The 27,509-nt window shown below is 44.0% G+C and overlaps 1 protein-coding gene across 2 annotated transcripts in view; it reads left to right on the top strand.

Annotated features, from left to right (window-relative positions):
* The window catches only part of ITGAE (integrin subunit alpha E), a 137,773-nt gene extending 117,204 nt beyond the window's left edge, over positions 1-20,569 (top strand). For both annotated transcript variants that reach the window (XM_030222426.1, XM_030222424.1), the window contains exons 25-32: positions 1,335-1,412; positions 2,967-3,039; positions 3,119-3,226; positions 9,784-9,855; positions 11,964-12,065; positions 13,956-14,051; positions 16,223-16,333; positions 18,805-20,569. In XM_030222426.1, the coding sequence (XP_030078286.1) occupies positions 1,335-1,412; positions 2,967-3,039; positions 3,119-3,226; positions 9,784-9,855; positions 11,964-12,065; positions 13,956-14,051; positions 16,223-16,333; positions 18,805-18,849 (685 nt within the window). In that variant the 3' untranslated portion in view covers positions 18,850-20,569. The remainder of the gene's footprint in view (positions 1-1,334; positions 1,413-2,966; positions 3,040-3,118; positions 3,227-9,783; positions 9,856-11,963; positions 12,066-13,955; positions 14,052-16,222; positions 16,334-18,804) is intronic.
* Positions 20,570-27,509: the final 6,940 nt, after the last annotated feature.

Raw genomic sequence — 27,509 nt, 5'->3', positions numbered from 1 at the left:
GGCTTGTTGAGTGCCCTAGTGATACCCCTGCAGCTCAACAAAAGCTATTATAGGGAGTGGACACAGTTTAATTTCCTCCTGCAACTTTGCCCTTCAAGTTCAATTACAGCTGATCTTAAGCTGGATTATAGTAATAGGAATATTTTTTTACCGTTACCCAAGGATCTTTCCCACTTGAAATACCCCCTCCCTTAGCTCAGTCTTCAAATTTAGAAGTACAGCCTGTGGCTCCCTCCAGAACATACAGGAAACAGCAAAGGTGACTCAAAAGGAGGACCGGCCAATGTTCTTGAGTACAGAGTTTATTGAACGATCTACAGACTCGACACGGCTGTGTTTCAGCAAACAGGCCTGCCTCAGGAGTCTAGGTACAAGAAGCAAATGAAAACAGTCACAAAATGGAAAATGTGTCTGAATAATAAAAGAATAAAAACTATTTAAAATTAAACCAATGTAAGATCAAAGAGAAGGGATAGCAAACAGAACACTGGTAAAAATGCTTAAACAAACAGGGATAAGATTAATAATTTGAAATCATAAGCATTTTTACCAGTGTTCTGTTTGCTGTCCCTTCACTTTGATCTTACATTGGCTTAATTTTAAATAGTTTTTATATTTTTATTATTCAGACGTATTTTCCATTTTGTGACTGTTTTCATTGCTTCTTGTACCTAAACTCCTGGGGCAGGCTCGTTGGCCAAAACACGGCCATGTCGAGTCTGTAGATTGTTCAGTAAACTGTGTACTCAAGAGTATTGTCCGGTCCTCCTTTTGAGTCACCTTTGCTGTTTCCTGTGTGATTGCAAGCCTGTGAGGGTTTTTGTTCTTCTGTGCATACATCGACCATCTCCCTCCAGAACACAGCACGAGTCTACCTTTAACTAGCCAGTAGGTGTCACTGTGATGCAGTAGCAAGGATATCTTATCCCATGGCGCCAATTGCAGCTAGTGTATTCAGCTGTTACTTTATCCTCCCTTATATGTCCTCCTTCATCTGTCCTCCTCAACATCACCCAGTGCCCTCCTTACCTTTGCGTCTCCATTGCCTCTTTGTACATTGGACCCCTCCACCTTCCCGCCATCATCCTTCTCCATTACTATTTTTCAGTTTCTGGATTATGTATTTTTGTTGGAGGGATCACACGTACACACTGCATTTTGAATCTGCTGTCTGGTACCCCTCTGGTATGTTTCCTTTGCCGTTCTTATCTGCTAACGTCTTCCCCAGCTACAGAAGCCAGTGCTAGGAATAAAACCCAGATCTCCCATGCGACACTGTAGAGCAACATTAGTTAACTCCCTGCTTCATGTCTGTAATTCTTATTCATTCTCAGTGCAAATGAAGGTGCTGAGCCCATCGTGGAACATAAGAACATTCCTGTCAAGCACTTCTTCAATGCAGTTCTTACCAAGTAAGTGTTATATATAAATAGCCATGATAGACTGGCAAAAATACCACATGAGGTTCTGTGATGAGGAGCCTATAGGATTCTGGAAGAGGAAAAAAATTAGCATGAGATGGTTTGGGTTGGTTTCCTTTATTGTTCCCTTCTTACTTTCCTCTGTATCTCCTTTTGTCTTTCTCATTCCCTCTCTTTTGGTTTTTTTCTTATTCTCATTCTGTCCTGCTTTTCTAGCTCTTCTCTTGCCTGGCAGCTGTACAGGAGATACCTATACACACAAAAATGCTGATGGAGGGCTGCCACACATACTAATGTGATGAGGGGCAGCAGCTTAACTCCCGTGGACAGAGCCAAAGAAACAGCATGGGTAGGGGGTTCCAGTTGAGTTACATGTCAAGTTCAAGGTTCTTTTGCTTGCTTTTTGGGTCTTTCATCAAGGTACACCATCTTATTTATATATTAAAGATTCTATATTCTTCAGTAAGAATGTTGAGGCCTTTAAATGACCATCATATGATTCTTGGGTGCCTGTATAGGTCAATTGGAGAGCACTTGCTATAGTGCATTTTATTTTTTGGCTCCATTTTATTTTGAACTCTCTGCCCCTTTATTTAAGAAGTGAACTCTCATTAAAGATATCCAAATCATTATTAAAGGCCCAGCTTTTTGAGCAGGCCTATCCTGCATGATAGATCTGGCAACAATGCCTATGAAGCACAATCTAGAAATTTTGCTTAATTCTTTAGTGTGTGTTCTTTCCTATCCTTTGTTCTACTTCCTTTTCTACTTTATTTGAATTAGTATGTAAACCGCTTTGCCCTGCCTGACAGTTAAAGCGGTATAGAAAGTTTGGAAAGTTGGAGGAGTGGCCTAGTGGTTAGGGTGGTGGACTTTGGTCCTGGGGAGCTGTGGAACTGAGTTTGATTCCCAGCACAGGCAGCTCCTTGTGACTCTGGGCAAGTCACTTAACCCTCCATTGCCTGCCGCATTGAGCCTGCCATGAGTGGGAAAGCGCAGGGTACAAATGTAATAAAAATAAATAAATACAATCTCTTTCACTGATGGGGCTTGGCCATCCCCACCAGCAAAGGTATGATGCAGTGCTGGCTGGAGGAAGAACTGAGAGGAAATGTGTGGCTCCCATCCACTCCTGAATTTCTCCCCCCCCCCCCCCCACACACACAAAAAATGTTCTCACTGCCCCTTTTTATGGATAATGCCTTGAAAAGTAGGAACTATTTATTTATTTTACAGACTTTCACTATATTTCTTAAGCATGAACATGGTGCTTAAGTCCATAGGTTTCAGTCCATTGCTATGGGAGCTGAAATCAGTATAGTACTGGTCTATGGGGAAGTTAGAAGCCCTACTCAGTAGACGGTACTGGGTATTCATTATAGGCATCATGCCATGCCATGGTGTTCATGCTTGGAGTCACTGTGTAACTATTAGAGGTTGTGTGCCTGAAGAGCAATGATTAAGGTCTGACAAAACTTTGCAGAGCTGCCCTGGGGAAAAGATTTCAGCCCTTTGAAAGTGCCTTCTTTTTTTTTACAACTTCAGGCAAACTCCTGACACATATGTGAACATCAGCCAAGGATCCAACGAGAGAAAGAACATTGACTTCAGGTTTAATGTAGGTATCCAAAAATGACAAATTCTTCAGTGATGCTCGGCTCTGCCACCAGTTCTGATGTGTGTATCTTTCTTTTCAGATCAATGGAGAAAATCCTTATGGAGTCCCAGTAATATTAAAAGTTCTGATTCCAACTGAAAAAAAAGGTCACAAAATAATGTCAGTGAAGGAGTTCCACAAGACCCAGGTGATGCTTAATTTGTCCTCATGGTCACTGCTGTGCCCCAACTAGAATGTCAGAGCTTAGGATTGAGATGTGGGGTCACTCTGGCCTCCCTTTGCGTGTTTAGCTTGTGGTCTGATTCTCACAACTAATAACTACAGAGGGTCTTTTTCTAAGGCGTGCTGGTGTTTTTAGGGCTCGCTAAAAATAGACACACACTAAATGCTAAAGACGCCCATAGGAATGCATTGGCGTCTATAGTGTTTAGCGTGTGCCTATTTTTAGTGCGTGCTAAAAACACCAGCGCACCTTAGTAAAAGACCCTCTTAATTAGGACATTGCTCTTCCCTTTCATTGGAAACCACTTTTTTTCAGACAAACCACTGAGCTACCCTCATGTATTACTTTAACTTAATTTTTGAATACAAAAATTTATATTTTGCTTTACTGTGATGTTCAAGGTGGATTCCAAAAGTGCATAGTATGAATGTAGTACATCCTTATACTCAGAAAAGGCTTGTGAATTTCACCCCCATGCATAAAAGCCAATCTTCTTCTGTGAAATTTTAGTTCAAATACACTCTTATCCACTCACATTGACTTACTACATAGGAGGAGGAAAAAGACTTCAGTGACTGAATCGGCTTATGATAATAATTGTCAAATTGCCTCACAACTGACACATCTTTAGTCTAAAAAAAAAACCTCTCCTCATTTAACTTAAAGGTGAAACTTTCTTTTTTTTTCTTTTTGTTCCTTACACTCCCAATATTATAGAGCTCAATGATTCAATTCAGATACAATGTCCACAAAAATACATATTATTCATTCCAAGAGGTTTTCAATGCAATAATAAATATAGTGCAAATATTTCTCAACACTTATCTTCGAAGCTGTACTCATCTGCTCAACCGAGCTGCCGTTTCACTGGACACTTTATCAGGAGCTGCCTCAATGTTTGCACCAGCACCAGCCTCTCCAACGGAGCTGATTCTGTGCTTGTCTGAGTTAACCTTATACCAAACAAATACATCACAAGTGTATAACAAGAGTACAAGACATCCTTTTGCAATAATAAAATACACCAGAATTCAAGGAAGTAAAATAGACAAATAAGTAGACAGAAATAACATAGCTAAAATATGCAAATAAGTATAGAATAATCAAGTTTTAAGGGCACACCAAAATTGTCCATATGCAATGCTTTGAGAAAGGACTGCCACAATTCGGGACCTCTTCCTGGAAGATTTGTTCCGGGATTTCTTGCATACAGCAGGACTAATCTGACATTCCCTGCTCAATGCAACTGATGATGTGGAATTCAAATAATCTGGTGCCAGGCCATGCAATATCTTAAACACAGACAGCAAAAGCTTAAACAGAATCTACTACTACTACTACTATTTAGCATTTCTATAGCGCTACAAGGCATACGCAGCGCTGTACAAACATAGAAGAAAGACAGTCCCTGCTCAAAGAGCTTACAATCTAATAGACAAAAAATAAATAAAGTAAGCAAATCAAATCAATTAATGTGAACGGGAAGGAAGAGAGGAGGGTAGGTGGAGGCGAGTGGTTACAAGTGGTTACGAGTCAAAAGCAATGTTAAAGAGGTGGGTTTTCAGTCTAGATTTAAAGGTGGCCAAGGATGGGGCAAGACGTAGGGGCTCAGGAAGTTTATTCCAGGCGTAGGGTGCAGCGAGACAGAAGGCGCGAAGTCTGGAGTTGGCAGTAGTGGAGAAGGGAACAGATAAGAAGGATTTATCCATGGAGCGGAGTGCACGGGAAGGGGTGTAGGGAAGGACGAGTGTGGAGAGATACTGGGGAGCAGCAGAGTGAGTACATTTATAGGTTAGTAGAAGAAGTTTGAACAGGATGCGAAAACGGATAGGGAGCCAGTGAAGGGTCTTGAGGAGAGGGGTAGTATGAGTAAAGCGACCCTGGCGGAAGATGAGACGGGCAGCAGAGTTTTGAACTGACTGGAGAGGGGAGAGGTGACTAAGTGGGAGGCCAGCAAGAAGCAGATTGCAGTAGTCTAAACGAGAGGTGACAAGGGTGTGGATGAGGGTTTTGGTAGAGTGCTCGGAAAGAAAGGGGCGGATTTTACGGATGTTGTAAAGAAAGAAACGACAGGTCTTGGCGGTCTGCTGGATATGAGCAGAGAAGGAGAGAGAAGAGTCAAAGATGACCCCAAGGTTTCGAGCTGAGGAGACAGGGAGAATGAGAGAGCCATCAACAGAAATAGAAAACGGGGGGAGCGGGGAGGTGGGTTTGGGGGGGAAAATGAGAAGCTCGGTTTTGGTCATATTTAATTTCAGGTGGCGTTGAGACATCCAGGCAGCAATGTCAGACAAGCACACTGAAACTTTGGTTTGGATGCAAGGTGAGATATCAGGGGTAGAAAGGTAGATTTGGGAGTCATCAGCATAGAGGTGGTAGGAAAAGCCATGGGATGAGATTAATGAACCAAGGGAAGAAGTGTAGATAGAAAAGAGGAGGGGACCAAGAACAGAACCCTGAGGTACGCCGACAGGCAGAGGGATAGAAGTAGAAGAGGATCCACCAGAGTGAACACTAAAGGTGCGGAGGGAGAGGTAGGAAGAGAACCAGGAAAGGACAGAGCCCTGGAATCCAAGTGAGGACAGGGTATCGAGAAGTATGCTGTGATCGACAGTGTCAAAAGCAGCGGAAAGATCAAGAAGAATGAGGATGGAATATTGACCTCTGGATTTAGCCAGTAATAGGTCATTGGAGACTTTAGTAAGCGCAGTTTCGGTTGAGTGGAGAGGGCGAAAACCAGATTGTAATGGGTCAAGAATAGCATGTGAGGAGAGAAAATCAAGGCAGCGGCGGTGAACAGCACGCTCAAGTAATTTGGAGAGAAAAGGAAGGAGGGAGATGGGTCGGTAATTAGAGGGACAAGTAGGGTCAAGTGAAGGCTTCTTAAGGAGAGGTGTGACCACAGCATGTTTAAAGGCAGCAGGGACAGTCGCAGTGGAAAGTGAGAGGTTGAGAATGTGACAGATAAAAGGAATGAGAGTAGGAGAGATGGCATTAAGAAGGTGGGTGGGAATGGGATCAGAGGAACAGGTGGTACATTTTGAAGAAGAAAGGAGAAGTGTAGTTTCCTCAATAGTAACTTCAGGAAAGGAGGAAAGGGAATGAGGGGAAGGAGAGAGAGGGGAACGGACTAGTGGAGGGAGAAAGTTAGTGCAGTTTGTGCAGTTTGATCAAATTGGGTGTTGCCCTTTCATACTTGAATCCCTCCCCCATCCCACATTTTGTAGTATCTGTAACTTGTGTAGCTTGGTTGTATTACAGCAAGGTTATATTAAAGGGTAAAGGTAATGGGACTTGATATACCACCTGTGGTTTTTGCAACTACACTCAAAGTGGTTTATATAGTATATATAGATACTTATTTGTACCTGGGGCAATGGAGGGTTAAGTGACTTGCCCTGAGTCACAAGGAGCTGCAGTGGGAATTGAACGCAGTTTCCCAGGATCAGTCTGCTGCACTAACCACTAGGCTACTCCTCCACCAATAGCACAAATGGGCCAGGATGACAGATTGCACAACCATCAAGGTGCATCCTGGGACGTCCTCACCAGAACAGTTAGCTGATATTCCATAGTGAGGCTGGAAACCATACAATGCTAAATATTTTTGACTTACAACAAAGGGGAATGCTAATACCTGCTAGAATGGGCCTCGTTAGAGATAGTTCCGCATTTTGTTCTCCCCAGTGCTTTTTTTGTAGAAAAAAAGGTTCTGGTACTCATTATGGGTGGGGTCACCACATATGGCTCCACCCCTGTGGTAGCTACACCCATATTAACCACACCCCTTATACCAGCCATGGCGCATATAAACAGACATCATTGAAAATATTATACTAGTACAGGAGAAAAAAAATAACGTGATTTTTTTTCATTATAAATAATTTCTGTAAGCTGTTATAGCTCCAGTATACCCAGTGCAAAATAAGACAGCAGATGTAAATTCTCAAATTGGACATATTCCAAACACTAAAATGAAAATAAAATGATTTTCTACCTTTGTTGTCTGGTGACTTTGTTTTTCTATCCATATTGGTCCCAGTCTCTGATTCTACTGCTCTCTATCTGTTCTCTTAACACTGTTTCCAGGGCTTCCTTTCCATTTATTTCTTTACTTTCCTCCTTTCTTCTTCATTTCTTCCCTATATCCATAAGTAAAAGCTGAGTCCTCCTCTGTAGAATTGACTGGAGGAGGTATATTGTGGATCCAGCTTTTGCCTGTTTTCTCCATCCATGTATAGTTTTTCTCCTCTCTTCCCTTTCCCTCATCTCCATCCATGTGCATCTTCTTCTTTTTTCTTTCCTCCCCTCCATCCATGTTCAGCACTTCTGCTTCCCTCCATCCATGTCCATCATTTCTCCTCTCTCTTCCCTCCTCTGTATCCATATAAAGCAATAATTCTTTCTCCCCTCTCTTCCATCCAAGTCCAGCATTTCTCCTTTCTCCCCTCCAACCCCTCCATCCATCTAGCCATGTCCAGCAATTCTCTATCTCCTGCTCTCCTCTCCATCCATTTCCAGCATGTCTCCTCTCTCCCCTCTCATCCATGTCCAATGATTCTCCTCTCTCCCCTGCCCTCCATGTCCAGTGAATTACTCTTCACTGACCTCCCCTCCCCTCCAAGTCCAGTATGTTTCCTCTGCCCCCTGCCCTCCCCTCTCATCCATCCAGCAATTCTCTCTCCCCTCCCCTCCATGTCCAGCATGTCTCCTCTCTTCCCTGCCCTCCCCTCTCATCCATGCCCAGCGATTCTCCTCTCTCCCCTGCCCATGTCCAGCAATTCTCTCTTCCCTGCCCTCCTCTCCCTTCCATATCCAGCATGTCTCCTCTCTTCCCTGCCCTCCCCTCTCATCCATGCCCAGCGATTCTCCTCTCTCCCCTGCCCATGTCCAGCAATTCTCTCTTCCCTGCCCTCCTCTCCCTTCCATGTCCAGCATGTCTCCTCTCTCCCCTGCCCTCCCCTGCCCATGCCCAGCAATTCTCTCTTCCCTGCTCTCCTCTCCCCTTCCCTCCATGTCCAGCATGTCTCCTCTCCCCCCTGCCCTCCCCTCCATGTCCAACAATTCTCTCTTCCCTGCCCTCCCCCCTCCATGTCCAGCATGTCTCCTCTCTCCCATGACCTCCCCTGTCCATGTCCAGCATGTCTCCTTTCCCTTTGCCCTCCCCTCCATGTCCAGCAATTCTCCTCTCTGCCCTGCCCTCCCCTTCATGTCCAGCAATTCTCTCTTCCCTCCTTTGCCATCCCCTGCCCTCCATGTCCAGCATGTTGCCTCCCTCCCCTGCCCTCGTCTCTCATCCAAGTCGCGGTGAACCGGTAGTGAAGGCAGCAGTGCTCACTGAGGCAGGCAGGCAGGCACGCAGGCAGGTTCGTCTCCTCTCGTGTTGCTTCCCTCTCAGCGCGTCCTGCCCTCAAAGGCGGGACACGCTGAGAGGGAAGCGATGCAAGAGGAGACGAACCTGCCTGCGTGCCTGCCTCAGTGAGCACTGCTGCCTTCACTTCCAGTTCACTGCGACTTGGAGAGGGGAGGGCAGGGGAAAGCGGCGACATGCTGGACATGGAGGGCAGGGGAGGGGAGAGAGAATTGCTGGACATGGAGGGGAGGGCAGGGGAGAGAGGAGAATCATGACTTCGGGTAATCAAAAGATTTCAACAGAGCATGGGAGCACGAACGGACGGGAGCAGGCAGATGAGCCGGAACTCAGGAAAAAGGTGCCGGTACGCTGTACCGGCGTGTACCGGCACAAAAATAGCACTGGTTCTCCCACCCACAAGATCTTAATCTTTTCTGGATTAATTTTCAAGCCACTTGTTGCAAACAGCATTGTATACATTCAAAGAGTGCACTCATGTAATCGTAACTTTCTGACCATGTGGACACCATGGGAAATATAATATTATCATTAGTATACCCATATACCTGGACTGGACTTGAACCAGTAAGCAGGAAGTAAAAATGGCCCTAAATCCCTTTTTTTTTTTTTTTAAATCTTTGATGCTGCTTAATTTAATATGTTAATGCAGAGAACCCCCCCCCCCCATCTTTTATGACATCATCAGGGAGACATCAGCAGATTGGTTGATGAGTTCATGTGACGGGAGTAAGTGCCAAGGTGATATTCATAGACAGGGCCCAGTACAAGAGTACTAGGCACCCTAGGCAAACCTTCAGCTTTGCACCTCCCTCCCAGTTAACTTTTAGGCCCCTTCTCCCCCCCACCCAATAATCATGATCACCCCCAACACTGCACTTCCCAGAAAAACCTGGGTAAACGGGCTGTTTGAAATCCGCCCACTCTCTGTGCTGGTAGAAGAACCTCCTGTTTCTTTGAGTTTGTGCAGGTGTCAGGCTCTATTGATTTGCTTTGACTACCCTCAAAAACTGGTGCCCTAGGCGGCGGCCTACTCCTGCCTAATGGTTGGGCCTGTCCTGTTCTTGGATATGCGACGGAAATCACAGAGCAGCCACATCTGATCGATGTTATATGGACCACAGCTGTAAATGGTCATTTTTCTTTGCAGAATACAACGCAATGTGAAATTTTAAACTCATGTGGTTTGCCAACCCAGACCCAGTTCTCAGGAACTAATTGGGTGAGTGGTTTTCTTATTTATAGCTGGTAGCTGGGATCTGGGCCATATAAAGGGGATAATTCTATAAGGAGCCACCTAGTTGTGAGCAGCAAGAAAGCATGTAAATGGTGATATTTACATATGCAAGGAATAAGAAATAATGGAAAATGATTTGATGGCACATAGTTTGATGTGGATTTGTGCTTGGGCAAGGCGCACAGGTACAGTGGGGGAAATAAGTATTTGATCCCTTGCTGATTTTGTAAGTTTGCCCACTGACAAAGACATGAGCAGCCCATAATTGAAGGGTAGGTTATTGGTAACAGTGAGAGATAGCACATCACAAATTAAATCCGGAAAATCACATTGTGGAAAGTATATGAATTTATTTGCATTCTGCAGAGGGAAATAAGTATTTGATCCCCCACCAACCAGTAAGAGATCTGGCCCCTACAGACCAGGTAGATGCTCCAAATCAACTCGTTACCTGCATGACAGACAGCTGTCGGCAATGGTCACCTGTATGAAAGACACCTGTCCACAGACTCAGTGAATCAGTCAGACTCTAACCTCTACAAAATGGCCAAGAGCAAGGAGCTGTCTAAGGATGTCAGGGACAAGATCATACACCTGCACAAGGCTGGAATGGGCTACAAAACCATCAGTAAGACGCTGGGCGAGAAGGAGACAACTGTTGGTGCCATAGTAAGAAAATGGAAGAAGTACAAAATGACTGTCAATCGACAAAGATCTGGGGCTCCACGCAAAATCTCACCTCGTGGGGTATCCTTGATCATGAGGAAGGTTAGAAATCAGCCTACTACTACAAGGGGGGAACTTGTCAATGATCTCAAGGCAGCTGGGACCACTGTCACCACGAAAACCATTGGTAACACATTACGACATAATGGATTGCAATCCTGCACTGCCCGCAAGGTCCCCCTGCTCCGGAAGGCACATGTGACGGCCCGTCTGAAGTTTGCCAGTGAACACCTGGATGATGCCGAGAGTGATTGGGAGAAGGTGCTGTGGTCAGATGAGACAAAAATTGAGCTCTTTGGCATGAACTCAACTCGCCGTGTTTGGAGGAAGAGAAATGCTGCCTATGACCCAAAGAACACCGTCCCCACTGTCAAGCATGGAGGTGGAAATGTTATGTTTTGGGGGTGTTTCTCTGCTAAGGGCACAGGACTACTTCACCGCATCAATGGGAGAATGGATGGGGCCATGTACCGTACAATTCTGAGTGACAACCTCCTTCCCTCCGCCAGGGCCTTAAAAATGGGTCGTGGCTGGGTCTTCCAGCACGACAATGACCCAAAACATACAGCCAAGGCAACAAAGGAGTGGCTCAGGAAGAAGCACATTAGGGTCATGGAGTGGCCTAGCCAGTCACCAGACCTTAATCCCATTGAAAACTTATGGAGGGAGCTGAAGCTGCGAGTTGCCAAGCGACAGCCCAGAACTCTTAATGATTTAGAGATGATCTGCAAAGAGGAGTGGACCAAAATTCCTCCTGACATGTGTGCAAACCTCATCATCAACTACAGAAGACGTCTGACCGCTGTGCTTGCCAACAAGGGTTTTGCCACCAAGTATTAGGTCTTGTTTGCCAGAGGGATTAAATACTTATTTCCCTCTGCAGAATGCAAATAAATTCATATACTTTCCACAATGTGATTTTCCGGATTTAATTTGTGATGTGCTATCTCTCACTGTTACCAATAACCTACCCTTCAATTATGGGCTGCTCATGTCTTTGTCAGTGGGCAAACTTACAAAATCAGCAAGGGATCAAATACTTATTTCCCCCACTGTACATACATAAAATTTATTCATTGAGATTTATTAACCACCTTTATGAAGAGATTTACCCAAAGCAGTATACAGCAGATACTGCTTGACATAAAACGTACAATTTTGTTAGCAGCATAAACATAAGTACAATCAGTGAGGTAAACTATTGAATACTATAATTTACATGCATTCTGGCACCAGCTTTCATGGCTGGTGTGAGTTGATTGTGAGTCCGCTAGGGAGAGAAAGTACCAATAGTTTTATACCACAGGAAGGCGGCATATCAAATGTATTACGCATACTCTTTGATCTGCACTTGTGTTTTTTTCCAGGACTGTACGATGGTAAAATGTAAATGTGTGCAGTGTATCACCAGGACAGACACGGAGGACATTACGGTTCGAGCAGAGCTGGCTCTGAATTCCTTGCAGCAGGTGTGTCTATAGCTTGTCTATTTGTCTATATCTCTGAGTATAGCTGTTCTGTGACAGATGCTGACAATAGTGTGACCCGCTGACAACCACAGCTTCCCCTCACTGCAGCATGTGGGCCCATACAAGGGACACAGTGGACCCGCATTTCTATAGGGCTCCTAAGACCACATCATATCTAATTACCTGTGGAGGAGCATTTTCGATATGATGTCTAAGTCCGACTTTGAACGTTTTGCAAAAAACATCCAAAATCTGAATAGGAAAGAAGATCATTTTCAAAAAAAGAAAAACATCTCTCTTTTGTTTTTGAAAATACAAGGTTTTGTGATTTGGACGTATTGTTTCTTGGTCCATTTTCGGAAAAAAAAAACGTCCAAGTGCAAAATGCACAAAATCAAGCCATTGGGATGTAGGAGGAGCCAGCATTTTTAGTAGACTAGTCCCCCTGACATTCCAGTACAGCAATAGGGCACCCTAGGGGGCACTGCAGTGGACTTCATAAAATGCTCCCAGGTGCACATCTCACCATTGCTCCCTTACCTTGTCTGCTGAGCCCCCCCCCCCCCCCAAAACCCATTACCTCCAACTGTACACCACTACCATAGCCCTTATGGGTGAAGGGAGCACCTATATTTATTTTTGTTACATTTGTACCCCACGCTTTCCCACTCATGGCAGGCTCAATGTGGCTTACATGGGGCAATGGAGGGTTAAGTGACTTGCCCAGAGTCACAAGGAGCTGCCTGTGCCTGAAGTGGGAATTGAACTCAGTTCCTCAGGACCAAAGTCCACCACCCTAACCACTAGGCCACTCCTATGTGGATTCAGTGAGTTTTTGGTGAGTTCTAGAGGGCTTACAGTTTCATCCACAAGTGTAACAGGTAGGGGGAGGTAGGAGCCTGGGTCCACCTATCTGCAGAGCACTGCACCCACCACTAGACTACTCCAGGGACCTGTATGCTGTTCTAATGGACCTGAGTATAACATCTGAGGCTGGCATACAGACTGGCAAGTAATGTTTTTCATCACATTTTTGGGTTGTGGGAGGGGGTTAGTGACCACTGTGGGAGTAAGGGGAGGTCATCCCTGATTCCCTTCAGTGGTCATCATGGTATTTAAGGCACCTTTTTGTGCCTTATTTGTTATAAAAACAGGTCTAGTTCAAAACGTCTAAGTTTTAGTCCTGGGCGTTTTTGTTTTGTTCCGTTATGGCTCAAAAACGTCGAAGTGCTAGGAATGCCCAGATCCCACCTTTAACATGCCCCTGTCATACCCCCTTGTGATTTGGATGTACTTCTGATGGACTTCATAGAAAAACGTCTAAAAATAGGTTTCGAAAATACTGATTTGGACGTTGTGAGAAAAATGTCCAAATGCTGCTTTATGACACTTTTTAGACGCTTTTCAGTTTTGAAAATGAGCCCAATAGGTGGTTGGTATGATGGAGAATTGCCAACCAGTGTTTAAACATGAATGACTATAACCTGCACAGAGTGGCGAGTGCAGCTTCACCTTTGTTGGGCAGGCTGGATGAGTCGTGTGGGTCTTTTTCTGTCGTCATTTACCATGTTACTGTGTAATACCTCCTGAGTGCTGGAATGTCAGTACAGTCCAAGGATCAGATTTAGAAAAATATTAAGAGGTCTCTAACAGTAGAAGCTGCTGGTCATGGTTGGACAGTGCAGAAGAGGTGGGAGAGCACAGCTGATAATCTGCTCTCACTGAGCAGTAACCAAGTCTCAAAAGATGCTTTTGGAACCCATTGTTAAATTTTAAATCTCCAATTTTAATGAGAAAATAACAAATAAGTAACTCTAATGTTAACTCTAGCACATTTTTCTTGTGGAGAGGGTTTATTAGCTCTTTTCCTGTTCTGTCTGCTTTTTCTAGATTGTAGAAGATAATGCAGAGCTGCTGATTTCTGGGGAGATTAGCTTTAATGAGACACTCTACAAATCCATGAAACACATCAGATGCAGAGTTGAGGTATGTTGGTACCGAGTGGAACACTGGAGCCAGCTTTTCAAAATGATTGAAGGTACTGCACTAGTGAACTCAACATAACTCATCCAGAAAAAAAAAAAAAAGAAGAAAAACAAGGTACAGCTGGTGGGAAGATTGAATGACTAGTCCGTACCTCAATGTCAAGAGCAGGGCAGGTAATGTGGACTTTGAGAAGACTCATGTGGCCAAATCAAAAACTACAGCAAGAGTCCTCAAATCCAGTCCTCGAGGTCCACAACCTAGCCTGATTTTCAGGATTTCCACAATGAATATGTACGAGATCCATTTGCATTCCCTGCTTTCATTGCATGCAAATAAATCTCACACATATTTTCATGTCATATGTTCTCTGCTCAGCTCATCTGTACCACACTGCCGTACTCATATGCTCAGATTCCCCTAATTTCTCCTTCTCTCTGTACTTAATTAAAGTCTTCTTTTCCTGCACAAATATAGTGTGACTTTTTAGATTTGGGGGCAGAGAAGTTTAATAGCTCTTTGCCTGCTCCAGTCCTTACATCATCTTGGCCTGCTGTGCTCCTCACTTCTTCATGACCCAGCCTTCTGTTTCCCTCCACTCCCTAACAGTTTCCAACTTGGCCACCCCTCCTTAGCTAGTCCCCCTTCCATGCAGATTTGGCTCACCCATCCCTTCACTGCTTACCACTTCTGGCTCTTCTCTGCAGGTGAGACTTCTTAATTTGTGACTTCCCATCTCCCTGGCTCCAGGCATATCCCTATTTTCTGGGACTGGCCATACTTCTCCAGTCCCTGAAGCACTTCTGGCACTCAACAATCTTGAAGAAACAAAAAAAGGGGGGGAGGAAAACCTTTGCACAAAGCAAAAGCAGCACACAAATAGCAAATGTGACAACAAAAAGTCCCAAAAGTGCAGAGTTTTATTCGTTTATACCTTATCAATAAAACTCTGCACCGCACCATTGTTTTGGGACTTTTTTGTTGTCATTCAACAATCTCGATCATCTAAGTCAGTGACAGCCTCATGCCTTTAGAGTCCATATGAAATGCTCTGTCGGGAAGCACAGCATAGATCACAACAAGAAACTTCAGAGATCATAAACTGGGTGGGAGAGCATGTTCCAGCAGTCCCGGATGTGAGAGCGTGAACCTATACTATATCACTTTGTTCTGGCCTGCCTACCTGATACTGCTGCAGTGGCTGAGCATCCAGCTTGGGGGGCTGAGGTGGGAGCTGAGACGTGGCTTGTAGAGCCCCACCAATGTCAAGAAAGGGAGCATGAATTCAGCAAATGAGTAGGAGGGAAGCCAGGGAGCCAAAGTGGAAAACACACTTAGAGGAACTTCAATAAAATATTCCCAGATAGGGTCTTTTTATGACCTGCTACCATGATAAGTTTAACCTTCTATAATTTCCTCAGATATTAATTGCAAGTACATTCAGAATCAGAAATGTATTCCTCAGGACTGCATTTTTCTTGCACTTTCTATTTCTCTCTCCTGTCCTATGCATTTATATCCAGACTTCTCCTCCTCGTTCAAATGTACTCCTATCTCACCAAATTCTCTGCTCAACCTTTGTTATCACACTTTTAGAGGGAAAGGAAAGGTTTGATTGAACGTGCGCATCTGCAACTATTTCTCATCCCCATGTGCTGCTGTTAACAAGCATTCGCTTAGGTCCAACTAGAATTTATGATTACTACTCATGATGTATTTGAGCTAGATTCATTTTCTTTTACAAAATACTTATGAAAGTTTGAAAAAAATCCAATGTATGTTTCTTAAATTACTGAGAATTATCCACCATTCAATACCATCTATTATGAGTGGGTTTTTTGGTGAGAAAAACATGCACTGGCAACTGGATTGGGATTATGAATACCCTTGAAGAGCTTCAAGGTGGCATTGAGTTTTTTTGTTGAATTGAGGGGGTATGATGTCAGCCGTCAGCATGAGATGGCTGGTAAAGTTCCTCTGATTCAGCGTTAAGTCAGGCTTCATAGTGCGGAAAAGCTTAGCCACATTATAACCTTTGTATAACAATGTCAAGGTCAACAGCCTTTGTGAGAGTTACAGTATTCTATCATCCAGCAATACTGATGTTAACCAACAAATGATTCTCTGGAGAAGTATGTTTAATTCCCTAAATGAAAAAAATCTTTTCTTTCCAGATTATGCTAGTGTTGCGGAAAGACAAAGTCTTCAACCTCTTGCCTATTGCTGTTGGTAGCGCCACTGGGGGATTCTTGCTGCTGGCTTTGATTATTGTCATCATGTGGAAGGTAAAAAAGGGAAACCTTAAGTCAAATTACCTGAAAATTGAGGGGGTCTTTTACAAAGCAACAGTAAGCTCAATGCGGGCTTACCACACGCTAAATTGGAACTACTGCTGGCCCAAAGTGGCCGCCGGCGGTAGTTCTGGCTGGAATTTTTTTTTTCTCTAGCACGGCACTAACCTGGCGGTAATCAGGCATTGATGCACACTGTGCGGTTACCGCCGGGTTATTGCAGGAGCCCTTACCACTACCTCAATGGGTGGCGGTAAGTTCTTCCTGCCGCGTGGCCACGTGGTAAGGGTTATCTTACCGCATGGCCATTTTGGGTTTTTTTTTTACCTGCTGTGGTAAAAAAGGCCCTGGCACATGGGAAAATGGTCCCTGCCGCTACCACAGGGCCCTTTTTCCCGTAGCTTAGTAAAAGGACCCCTGAAAGAGTACATTGATGCCCTCAAATTCAGGAACTGGTGGTATAGCCCAGGAAGTAGCACACAGCTGTGAAATCTATGGAACCCAGGCCCAGTCCCACCTCCTCAATACACTATGGGGAGAATTCAGTAAAGTTAGATGCCGAGATGATGCTCGCTACGCTAGTATTCTATAAAGATAGTTCCATGTGAAACTGTTTTTATAGAATATTAGCTTAGCGTGCCATTTTGCACCTAACTTTGGGCACAAGCACTTATGCCAGACAAAGGCTGGTGCAAGTGCTCATGCCCAGCTAGTCAGCTAGGCGTGGAAATGCAAGTATTCTATAACTGCATGTCTAAATCCCTGGAATGAAAGTGAAGAGGTAGTGGAGGTGGACCACGAACTCAAGAGACTGAGACGATAATCGTAAATCTTAGAAACTTTATTGATCAAAGACTTGACACGGTGCCATGTTTTGGCCACCGGCCTGCCTCAGAAGTCTTATTACATGAATGTATATCAAAACCTCCAATATCGAATCTTTTGTATCATTACACAAGAAAGATTTGATATTAGAGATTTTGATATACATTCATGTAATAAGACTCCTGAGCAGACAGATGGCTGAAACACGGTACCGTGTCGAGTCTTTGATCCATACATTTTCTAAGATTTACGATAATTGTCCCAGTCTATTGAGTTCGTGGTCCACCTCCCACTACCTCTTCACTTCTGTATCTGCTTGTGGGAATTCAGAGGTCTTCTGCTCAGTTGGGTTTCTACTGGACCTAAATCCCAGGAATGCCCATGACCTGCTGATGCCCCTCCCCTGGCCACACCCTCTTTGCAGCTCCACACGAGATAAGTTAGGCATGCATGTTATAGAGTAGGGGCTTAGGGCACATCCGTGCATAACTACTAATGACTGCCAGTTAGTGCTTGTTAATGCCAATTATTGATTGGTATCACCTATTTAGCCAATTAGTTTATGCAAGGATCTGTGATCTGCACTCAACTTTGGGTGACCTATACAGAATCCATGGGAGAGGGGAAGGGAGGTGTGACCTTTAGTAAATCACCTTCTCTATCCTAAAACAGAGGTTTGCACATATTGTGTGTCTCTGTGTACACTGATAGTGCCATAGGCAGAGTGTGTTACTGTTATGGAGTATCTCTCCATGACCTAGTGGTGTACTGGGGAGAGGGGTAGTTGGAGGCCATCGACTTTGGGCACCAGTCTGAGGGGGCTGCTGGAGGAGAAGCCAGAAGGTCAAAACACAAAAATGAGCATGGTGCCTTTGTAATGTGGTATACGCTTTGGAGGGCAAATGTAAACATTGGCCCCCAGGCCACTGCCATACCTGTTACATGGAAAAGTGCAGGAGAATCTCTTAAGTGGTGAGGATATTCTGCCAGGTCATGCCATATCACCAACCTGGAACCTGACCTCAACCTAGTGCCATTTTAATTAGCATAAATATCATTGCTCTTAAGTGAAGGTATTTTCAGTGCTTGTTTCCCACATCATATGTTAATGAATATGATGAAATAAGATGGAGGGGAAATGAGAGCAAGACCAAGAGCTCTCAGACTATTACAGATTACTGAAGACTAGCAACATGACAAGAAGTGCTGGTTTATTTATCTATTCCATCTTATTTATTTATTTATTAGGATTTATTTACTGCCTTTTTGAAGGAATTCACTCAAGGCGGTGTACAGTAAGAATAGATCAAATAAATCATAGCCCTATTATCTAACACAGGGGTGGGCAACTATTTGCATACAATGGAAGCATACATGCAAATCAATCTCGTGCATATTCATTGTGGAACTCTTGAAAATCCAACTGGGTTGTAGCCCTCAAGGTCCATGGTTGCCCATCCTTGATCTAACACCAAGGCGTGAAAGCCAGTTTATACTCAGTGACATTCCCTAATCTGATTTTAATTACTATCTAAGGAAAAACCTTAAAAGACAACAAATCATACAGTACAAATCGGTGCAGGCTTAGCTGGGGCCAGTTATTCCTTTGTAACAGGTTCTGTCACTTCTCTTTCTTACAGTGTGGCTTTTTTATAAGAAACTACAAAGATATGAAAAAGGAGTAAACCAAATCCAGAGAGGATGTAGTGGACCAAAAAAGAAGTTTATTTTCTATAGACTTGAGTCTGGGGAACAGTCATCAAGACTCCATTGATCGCACTCTTAGAGATCCACCGATCCCATCATTAGTCACTTCCTCCATGACTCCAGCTATGACAGCTTTAAGGGTTCTGCTGATCCCATCATAACCTCTTTCACCGGGACTTCATCTGTGGCAACTAGAAGGGATTCACCAGTCCCATCCCTAATTACTTCCAGTTTTAGCTGCAGGCTTTGTTGAGTGTTCACTGAACTGGGGTGCTCACTGTGTACGCTCCCAGATTATTGCCTCCTATGTTCTCTATCCTTTTGAGCCACTCGTTTAATGATACATTATCAAATACTCTGTTCTCCCAGATCTGGTTCCTTGTTCTAGCTACTTCCATAATTCTCCAGGGATACAATGTGACCTGGTTTCTAGAGGGAGACTTTTGACTGGGCCTGGTTTTTAACCTCCTCTCCTGATGGGTTGTGGTAGTTGTAATTCAAATTGTAAATGAAAGTGGACCTCCAAACCCCACAATACACTGGGATGGAAGGTCATTAACCAAAAATTTGGGAAAGCCTTCCTTTACAACAAAGCCATATCGCATCCCTGATTTCTCTTTGAATGTTTCAGCCTAAACCAACCAGCACAGACACAGGCACAACCAAAGTGATATCACATTTCTGAATGCTTTGGTTCCACCAAGCCCAAACCAACCAATGCAGCAATGGCTGGACTTTGTGACCATTATAGCTATGCATCCGGGCAGCTTTTCACATAATAATAATAACATAGTTGGTTGACTAATTTGTTCCTTTTGCATATTGCCACCATTTTGTTTTTATATTTATTAACATCCAACAGTATTTTCTATAAAAGTTACCGAATCATTTTTTATTCTTTCCATACCTAATGAAAGCTGGAAAGAATCATACATAAGGAGTTGAGAATATCTGGAAGTGAACTAATTCTCCCAAAACACTGTATGCTTGTGTGTTACTCTTCCTGACTTTCTGGGCTACCTAAGTTTCTTTCTTTTCAGAACTTGCCCGGATTTTTGAGGAATTCTGTTGGAAAACCTAAGTGCAGAGACACAAAAGAGAGGATAAAACAGCATACAAAATAATACAGATACAAAAAAGCAACACTGGGCCTTCAGGATTGAGATGATCAAAGTCTCTTGTTTATTAATTGAAAGATAGATCCGACAGTTTGGCGTTTTTTTTAGACTGACAGCGTTGTCCATGCTGATTACGCTCTCGGAGCAATTGAGACTCTATTCCATATAAAAGGTGCTACACTGTGACAGTACTACCTACAATTTTTGACCAGGATTAGCTGACCCCTGAGGCAGGCGCCGGTGTGCCGAAGCACGGCCCGTGTTGGGTCTATCCGTCAATTAATAAACAAGAGACTTTGATCATCTCAATCCTGAAGGCCTAGTGTTGCTTTTTAAAACCTAAGTGCCACATGTCCAGTGTTTTGAAACCTTCTTCAGGGTAATAGTTTGGATTGGCTGGGAGGTAGACTGTGTTGAATATATATCTCCCTGCATGTATTATACTTGAGCCCATCACAATAGATCTAAGTAAGATACATGCATATTTACCAAATAATGCTTTAGGTTTTCACTGCAAATTAGTTTCAGAAATCTGACATTTTTCCTATCTAATATAAAAGATAATTGAAACTTCCCTACTTGTTGTACTTTTCCTATATTGTCTCAACAATCAATTAAATTATATATATATATATATATATATATAAAAAACGCACCTCCAACGTTCTAATGAAGCCTCACTTTCCCAACATTCTAAAAGTGAGGCGGCAGAGACCACTTTCGAGCCATGAGTGTCTGCCCCGCCCATGCATCAAACGTGATGACGTTGAGGGCGGAGCACTGACACTGAACGAATGGGATCGCCAACCCGCTGCCATGCGACGAAACATGACGACAGACGCACCAAGGACCTATGAAAACCAGCTGACAAACAAGGGATCGCTGACCCGTTGAATCACTACAACCACCCGTGCACACTAACCGCGCTCAACCCCCCCCCCCCACACGCAGACAAAAGCATCCCTCCGGCGCACAAACCCCCCCCCCCCCAACAAACAACAGCCAAAAGGATCCCTCCGGATTAATGAAAACTTTAAGTACATACAAACAGCCAACCTGAGTGCCGTGCAGAATTCAGTGCCTACAACGGAGACCTCCAGACACATGCGCCCTCAGCCCTGCCCCCCCTACAGAACGCCACCCACATTCCACACTCTAACCAATCCACCCCCCCCAAACAAAAAGCACCCAAACGGAACCCTCCGGTGCACAAACCCCCCCCCCCTCAAAAAAAACCAAACATCACTCCGGTTTAATGAAAACTTTAAGTACATACAAACAGCCCACCTGAGTGCCGTGCAGAATTCAGAGCCTACAATGGAGACTTCCAGACACATGCGCCCTCAGCCCTGCCCCCCCTACAGAACGCCACCCACATTCCACACTCGAAACAAACCCATATCTACTCCACCTCCTGCCTGCCTGCAACGGATTCCTCCGGTCTCATCAAAAATACAAGTGCCTACAAATAGCACATCAGACTGCCCTGCTGAATTCAGATTACTGTCTCACACTCACACGCAGACAATCACCCCCTACCAGCCACAAAAAAAAATAATAATAAAAACACATCTAATATGGGCAATCAGCATCACTCACTAACACACATACATACAGTACAACCAAACTCCCCACCCCCCAAAATGCCACACACTGCCATGGACAGACAGCATCTTGCTTTCACACTCATACACACATACTCCCTCCCCTAACCCCCTTAATACAGAAACTGAAACAGTAAAAACCAACATCTCTCTCTTACAGACACAAAGAGACTCCCACAACCCCCTCCCCCCCCTACAGAACACCACCCACATTCCACACTCAAACCAACCCATATCTACTCCTCCTCCTGCCTGCCTGCAAGGGATCCCTAAAAAAATTTATATCCCTTAATATCAAACAGAAAAAGAAAAAAAAAACCCACATGCTAGCGCCCGTTTCATTTTTTTCCGAAACGGGCCTTTTTTTTTACTAGTATATATATATATATATATATATATATGCTCCCTGTGACCCTGGGCAAGTCACCTAACCCTCCATTGCCTCAGGTACAACAACCAAGATTGTGAGCCCTCTAGGGACAGAGATTGTACCTGCTTATAATTGGATTGTAAGCCACATTGAATGGATAACGCAGGATACAAATGTCATAATAAAATAAATTAAAAGTATATGGTATTCAACTAAAAAAAGAATAAATTAATAAAGGCTACAAAAAGAAAATAACTTCTATGCTGGGACCAATGATAATTGAAAGCATTTATCTGCTAAATGTATAGCAGTTACAAAGAAAAAAAGTATGCATTTTCTGAAGGTCCATAAGCTTTTTTCTGTGAGGAGATTATAGTATTTAGTTATGAGATGATGTATATTTATATGAAGAGTGCATAAATAGTTTGGATTGGCTGGGAGGTAGACTGTTTTGTATCTTACTTAGTGCATATTTTATAGGTAGGTGTACACATGGATAGTCTGGGCAGGACACATACATACATGCACAAATTATGTACATATTTCCGGCAGTTAGGCATTAGGGGGAGGGGTAGCATTTTACGCCAACACCATGGCTGGCATATTTGCACCTAACTTACAGGTGTGCATTTTTGCAATTATGCTGGTACCTATTTTCCTTTATAGAATAAACTCCATTACCAGGCATGGTTAGAATTTGTTCTGTAACATAACCTTACATTAATGCGCCCACAGTTACAACAACCATGGAGCTAGCATTACTTCAGCCATGTCAATACAGCAGGGATACAAGTAACTTCCAATATGTGTAACTGGGGAACATGCCTATGTCCTGCCTATGCTTCGCCCATGTGTACGCCTCCCTTACATTTATTTGCTACGCCACTCACACTTGAGGTAGTTAAATTTTCTGACAACACAAAGTTATTCAAAGTTGTTAAATCACAAGAGGTTACAAGAGGACCTTATGAGACTGGGCATTCAAATGGCAGATGACGTTTAATGTGAGCAAGTGCAAAGTGGTGCATGTGGGAAAGAGGAACCCAAACTATAGCTACGTAATACAAAGTTCCACATTAGGAGACACCGACCAGGAAAGGGATCTAGGTGTCATCATTGATGATCCGTTGAAACCCTCTGCTCATTGTGTGGCGACGGCTAAGAAAGCAAATAGAATGCTAGGTATTATTGGGAAAGGAATGGAAAACAAAAATGAGGACGTTATAATGCCTTTGTATCGCTCCATGGTGCCACCGCACTTCGAATATTGTGTGCAGTTCTGGTCACCACATCTCAAAAAAGATGTGGTGGAATTAGAAAAGGTACAGAGAAGGGTGATGAAAATGATAAAGGGGATGGGCTTGACGGACCTTCGGTCTGTCCCAGTACTTATGTACTTATGTAAAGAATAGGCATCCAGATAGCCAATGCACTTAAGTGTACATTTTCCTGCACAAGTGCTAGTATTTTCTACATTTACATGCTCAAGAGGCACATACGTGTTTCTGCCCAGGTATACTACTACTACTACTATTAGCATTTATATAGCGCTACCAGAAGCATGCAGCGCTGAACAATTGACATAGAGAGACAGTCCCTGCTCAAAGAGCTTACAATCTAGGTAAAACAGACAGACAAGACATTACGGGCAAGGGAATTACAGGGTAAAGAGGAACAGGGAGGAGGACAAATGGGTAGTGGCTAGGAGCCAAAGGCAGCAGTGAAAAGGTGAGCCTTCAGCATAGATTTAAAAACAGGTAGAGATGGAGCTAGACATATGGGCTTGGGAAGGCGGTTCCAGGCATAAGGTGCAGCAAGATAAAAGGAGCGAAGTCTGGAGTTAGCGATGGAGGAGAAGGGGGACGACAAGAGAGACTTGCTCAGAGAGCGGAGTTCACGGGGAGGAATGTAGGGAGAAATGAGGAGAGGTAATGAGGGGTCATAGAGTGGATGCATTTAAAGGTCAGTAAGAGAAGTTTGAACTGTATACAGAAGCGGACAGGGAGCCAGTGAAGTGACTTGAGAAGTGGGCTAGTGTGGGCATAATGATTCTGACGGAAAATAAGTCGAGCTGCAGAATTCTGGATAGATTGGAGAGGAGAAAGATGATTGAGTGGAAGACCAGTGAGAAGTAAATTGCAATAGTCCAAGCGAGAAGTAACAAGGGCATGAATAAGGGTTTTGGTGGCATGTTCAGAAAGGAAGGGGCTAATGTTGAAGATAAAGAAGCGGCAGGTTTTGGCGATTTGTTGAATATGAGCAGAGAAGGAGAGAGAAGAGTCTAAGACAACTCCAAGGTTACGAGCCAGGGAGACAGGGAGAATATGAGAGCCATTAACAGAGATAGAGAATGGGGGAAGAGGGGAGGAGGGTTTAGGGGGAAAAATGAGAAGTTCAGTTTTAGCCATGTTTAATTTGAGATGGCGTTGAGACATCCAGGCAGCAATGTCAGACAAGCAGGCAGAGATTTTGTCTTGGATCAAGGTTGAGATTTCAGGGGTGGAGATGAAGATCTGAGAGTCATCAGCGTAAAGATGGTAATGAAAACCATGGGATGAGATCAGGGCACCAAGGGAAGAGGTATAGATGAAGAAAAGGAGTGGTCCAAGGACAAAACCCTGAGGCACACCTACTGAAAGCGGGAGGGAAGTTGAAGAGGATCCACCAGAGTGAACACTGAAAGTACGGAGTGAGAGGTAGGAATAGAACCAGGAAAGAACAGGGCCCTGTAATCCAAGTGAGGACAGCGTATCAAGGAGTAATGTGTGGTCAACGGTGTCGAAAGCAGCAGAAAGGTCAAGAAGGATGAGGATGGAGTACAGACCTCTGGATTTAGCCAGAAGCAGATCATTAGAGACTTTAGTAAGTGCAGTTTCAGTAGAGTGAAGAGGGCGAAATCCAGATTGAAGTGGATCAAGAACAGGTTGAGAAGCAAGAAAGTCAAGACAACGACGAGGAAAGGGAGAAGGGAGATGGGGCAATAGTTGGAGAGACAGGTAGGGTCAAGTGAGGGTTTTTTAAGGAATGGAGTGACAATGGCATGTTTGAAGGTCGTAGGAACAGTTGCAGTGGAGAGTGAAAGATTAAGGATGTGACAGATGACAGGGATGATAGTAGAAGAGATGGTGTTAATTAGGTAAGTGGGAATGGGATCAGAGGAACAGGTAGTACATTTAGAGGAGGAAAGAAGAAGGGCAGTTTCTTCAGTAGAAACTTCTGAGAAAGAGGAGAAAGAAGGAGAGGAAGGAGAGTAGGGGATGTGGACTAAGGGAGAGAGAGGTGGGGAGGGTTTAGATGAAAATTCAAGGTTAATCTTACGGATTTTATCATGGAAGTAATCAGCTAGAGTCTGTGGAGAAAGAGAAGGGGAATAGGAGACGGAGGTACTTTGAGAAGAGAGTTCAGTGTGGCGAAAAGAAGTTGAGGGTTAGAACCGAGGGAATTAGTCAAGTGGGTGAAGTAATCCTGTTTGGCAAGTGAAAGGGCAGACTGGAAGGAGTTCAGCATGAATTTGAAATGGGTGAAGTCGGCGAGGGTATGGGTAGTGGTGTGCTGGTAAATTTTTAACAGGCTCTCTCCCCAGTCCACCTCGGCGCCCCCCCCCCCATCCACCTCTGCGCCCCGCCCCATCCACCTCTGCGCCCCCCCAAAATTGCAGAGCTGGCTATAGCCGGGGGGGGGGGGGGAGGGGGCAATGTATTACTCTCTCCAGGAAAAAAAAATTAAATGATCCCAGGTTCCAATCTAATTCATGTTTAATATAGGATAAAATGCCATAAATAAGTAAATAAATATAAACTTTTAACGTTCAGCACCTGATTCTCAAAGTGGACATATTCCAAACACTATAATGAAAATAAAATTATTTTTTTCTACCTTTGTTGTCTGGTGACTTTGTTTCTCTGATCATGCTGGACCAGTATCTGATTCTGCTGCTCTCCATCTGTTCTCTTGACTCCATTTCCAGGGCTTCCTTTCCATTTATTTCTTTTCTTTCCTCCTCTCTTCTTCATTTCTGGTCCTCCGCAGACTTGACTGTACAGTGGATGCAGCTTCTGCCTATTTTCTCCATCCATGTGCAGTTTCTCTCCTCACTTCCTTTTCCCTCATTTAATCTCCTTCCTCTATCTTCCCTCCATGTCCAGCATTTCTTCTCTCTCCCTTCCCTCCCCTCCATCCATGTCCAGAATTTCTCTTGCCCTCCCCTTCATCCATGTCCTGAAACTCTCCTCTCTCCCCTGCCCCCTCTATCCATCTATACCCAGAAATTACTACTACTACTATTTAGCATTTCTATAGCGCTATAAGGCATACGCAGCGCTGCACAAACATAACTGCGGGCACCTAAATGCGACCGATCCCAGGTTACGTTAATGTTCAATAATGGAACAGGGTTCTGTTAAAGAATAGTGGGAACCAGCATTTTATAAAAAAAACATTTAACAAAAAGTGGCATCGCTTGGGGCTTTGCGCCTACAAGTGGTAGATTTTGTTACTGCAAGTATCCGATTTTGCAAAACTGCATGTCCAAGGGGAGCCAGTTAAGGATTTGAGTTCCTAAACTCAGTTTCTGTGCTGTTTGATATGGCCTTCAACACTACAGTATTGAGCACAATGTGCCCCCTCATTCATTCCTCCAAACCCCAGGTTCAAACGAGTAGTTAGCTGATGGGTAGGGGGACATTTGTTGAACTATACAAGGGCAAATCTATAATCTAGGCCAATTGTGTGCACGAATGTCTAGAATATCAGCACTTACATAGTTTTAAGAGTTATCCTGCAAATACGGATTTCAATTACATGGCACTTTTGTAAGGGGCATACACATAGGCGGAGCTTGAGCAGGTCATAGGAAGGGATCCCACCCACATCCCTACTGCACTTAGGTGCCCTATGGCTGTTGTAACTGTGAGAGACTAAATGTTAGGCTATACAAATCATGGTAGGAGTTCATCTACGGTCTGACTTCCAAAAACACTGCTTGTACAGGAGGAAAAAGCCTCAAGAAGCTCTCAAGTGTTATAGGCACATAGATCAGGATTGCTTCATCATCGACATGAAAAAACCTCCTTCGATACATTCAACAGCATCCAAACAGCTTGTATTACCACTGCAAAGAATGCTAAGCTTGATATAGAAAAGCACGTATCTTCAGGCGTATCTTCCTTAGCTCCTCTCCTCCTGACAGACCGCGACCAACGGTGGCCAGACCGTATAATGTGATCTCTCGATAACTCCCAACCGTTGTACCCCGAAGCAGGCAAGAAAATGTTTGGCCACTGTTGGTCGCGATCTGTCAGGAGGAGAGGAGCTAAGAAAGATACGCCTGAAGCTACGTGCTTTTCTGTATATCATATCAAGCTAAGTGCTTTTTCCACACAGTTTTGAAGTACAGCGTAGCATTCTTTGCAGTGGTGATACAAGCTGTTTGGATGCTGTCGAATGTATCGAAGGAGGTTTTTTCATGTCGATGATGAAGCAATCCTGATCTATGTGCCTATAACACTTGAGAGCTTCTTGAGGCTTTTTCCTCCTGTACAAGCTCT

Source organism: Microcaecilia unicolor, chromosome 13, assembly GCF_901765095.1.
Source record: "Microcaecilia unicolor chromosome 13, aMicUni1.1, whole genome shotgun sequence".
Taxonomy (NCBI): Eukaryota; Metazoa; Chordata; class Amphibia; order Gymnophiona; family Siphonopidae; genus Microcaecilia; species Microcaecilia unicolor.
The sequence above is the reverse complement of the archived record's forward strand: the minus strand, read 5'-3'. Positions and strand labels throughout refer to the sequence as shown.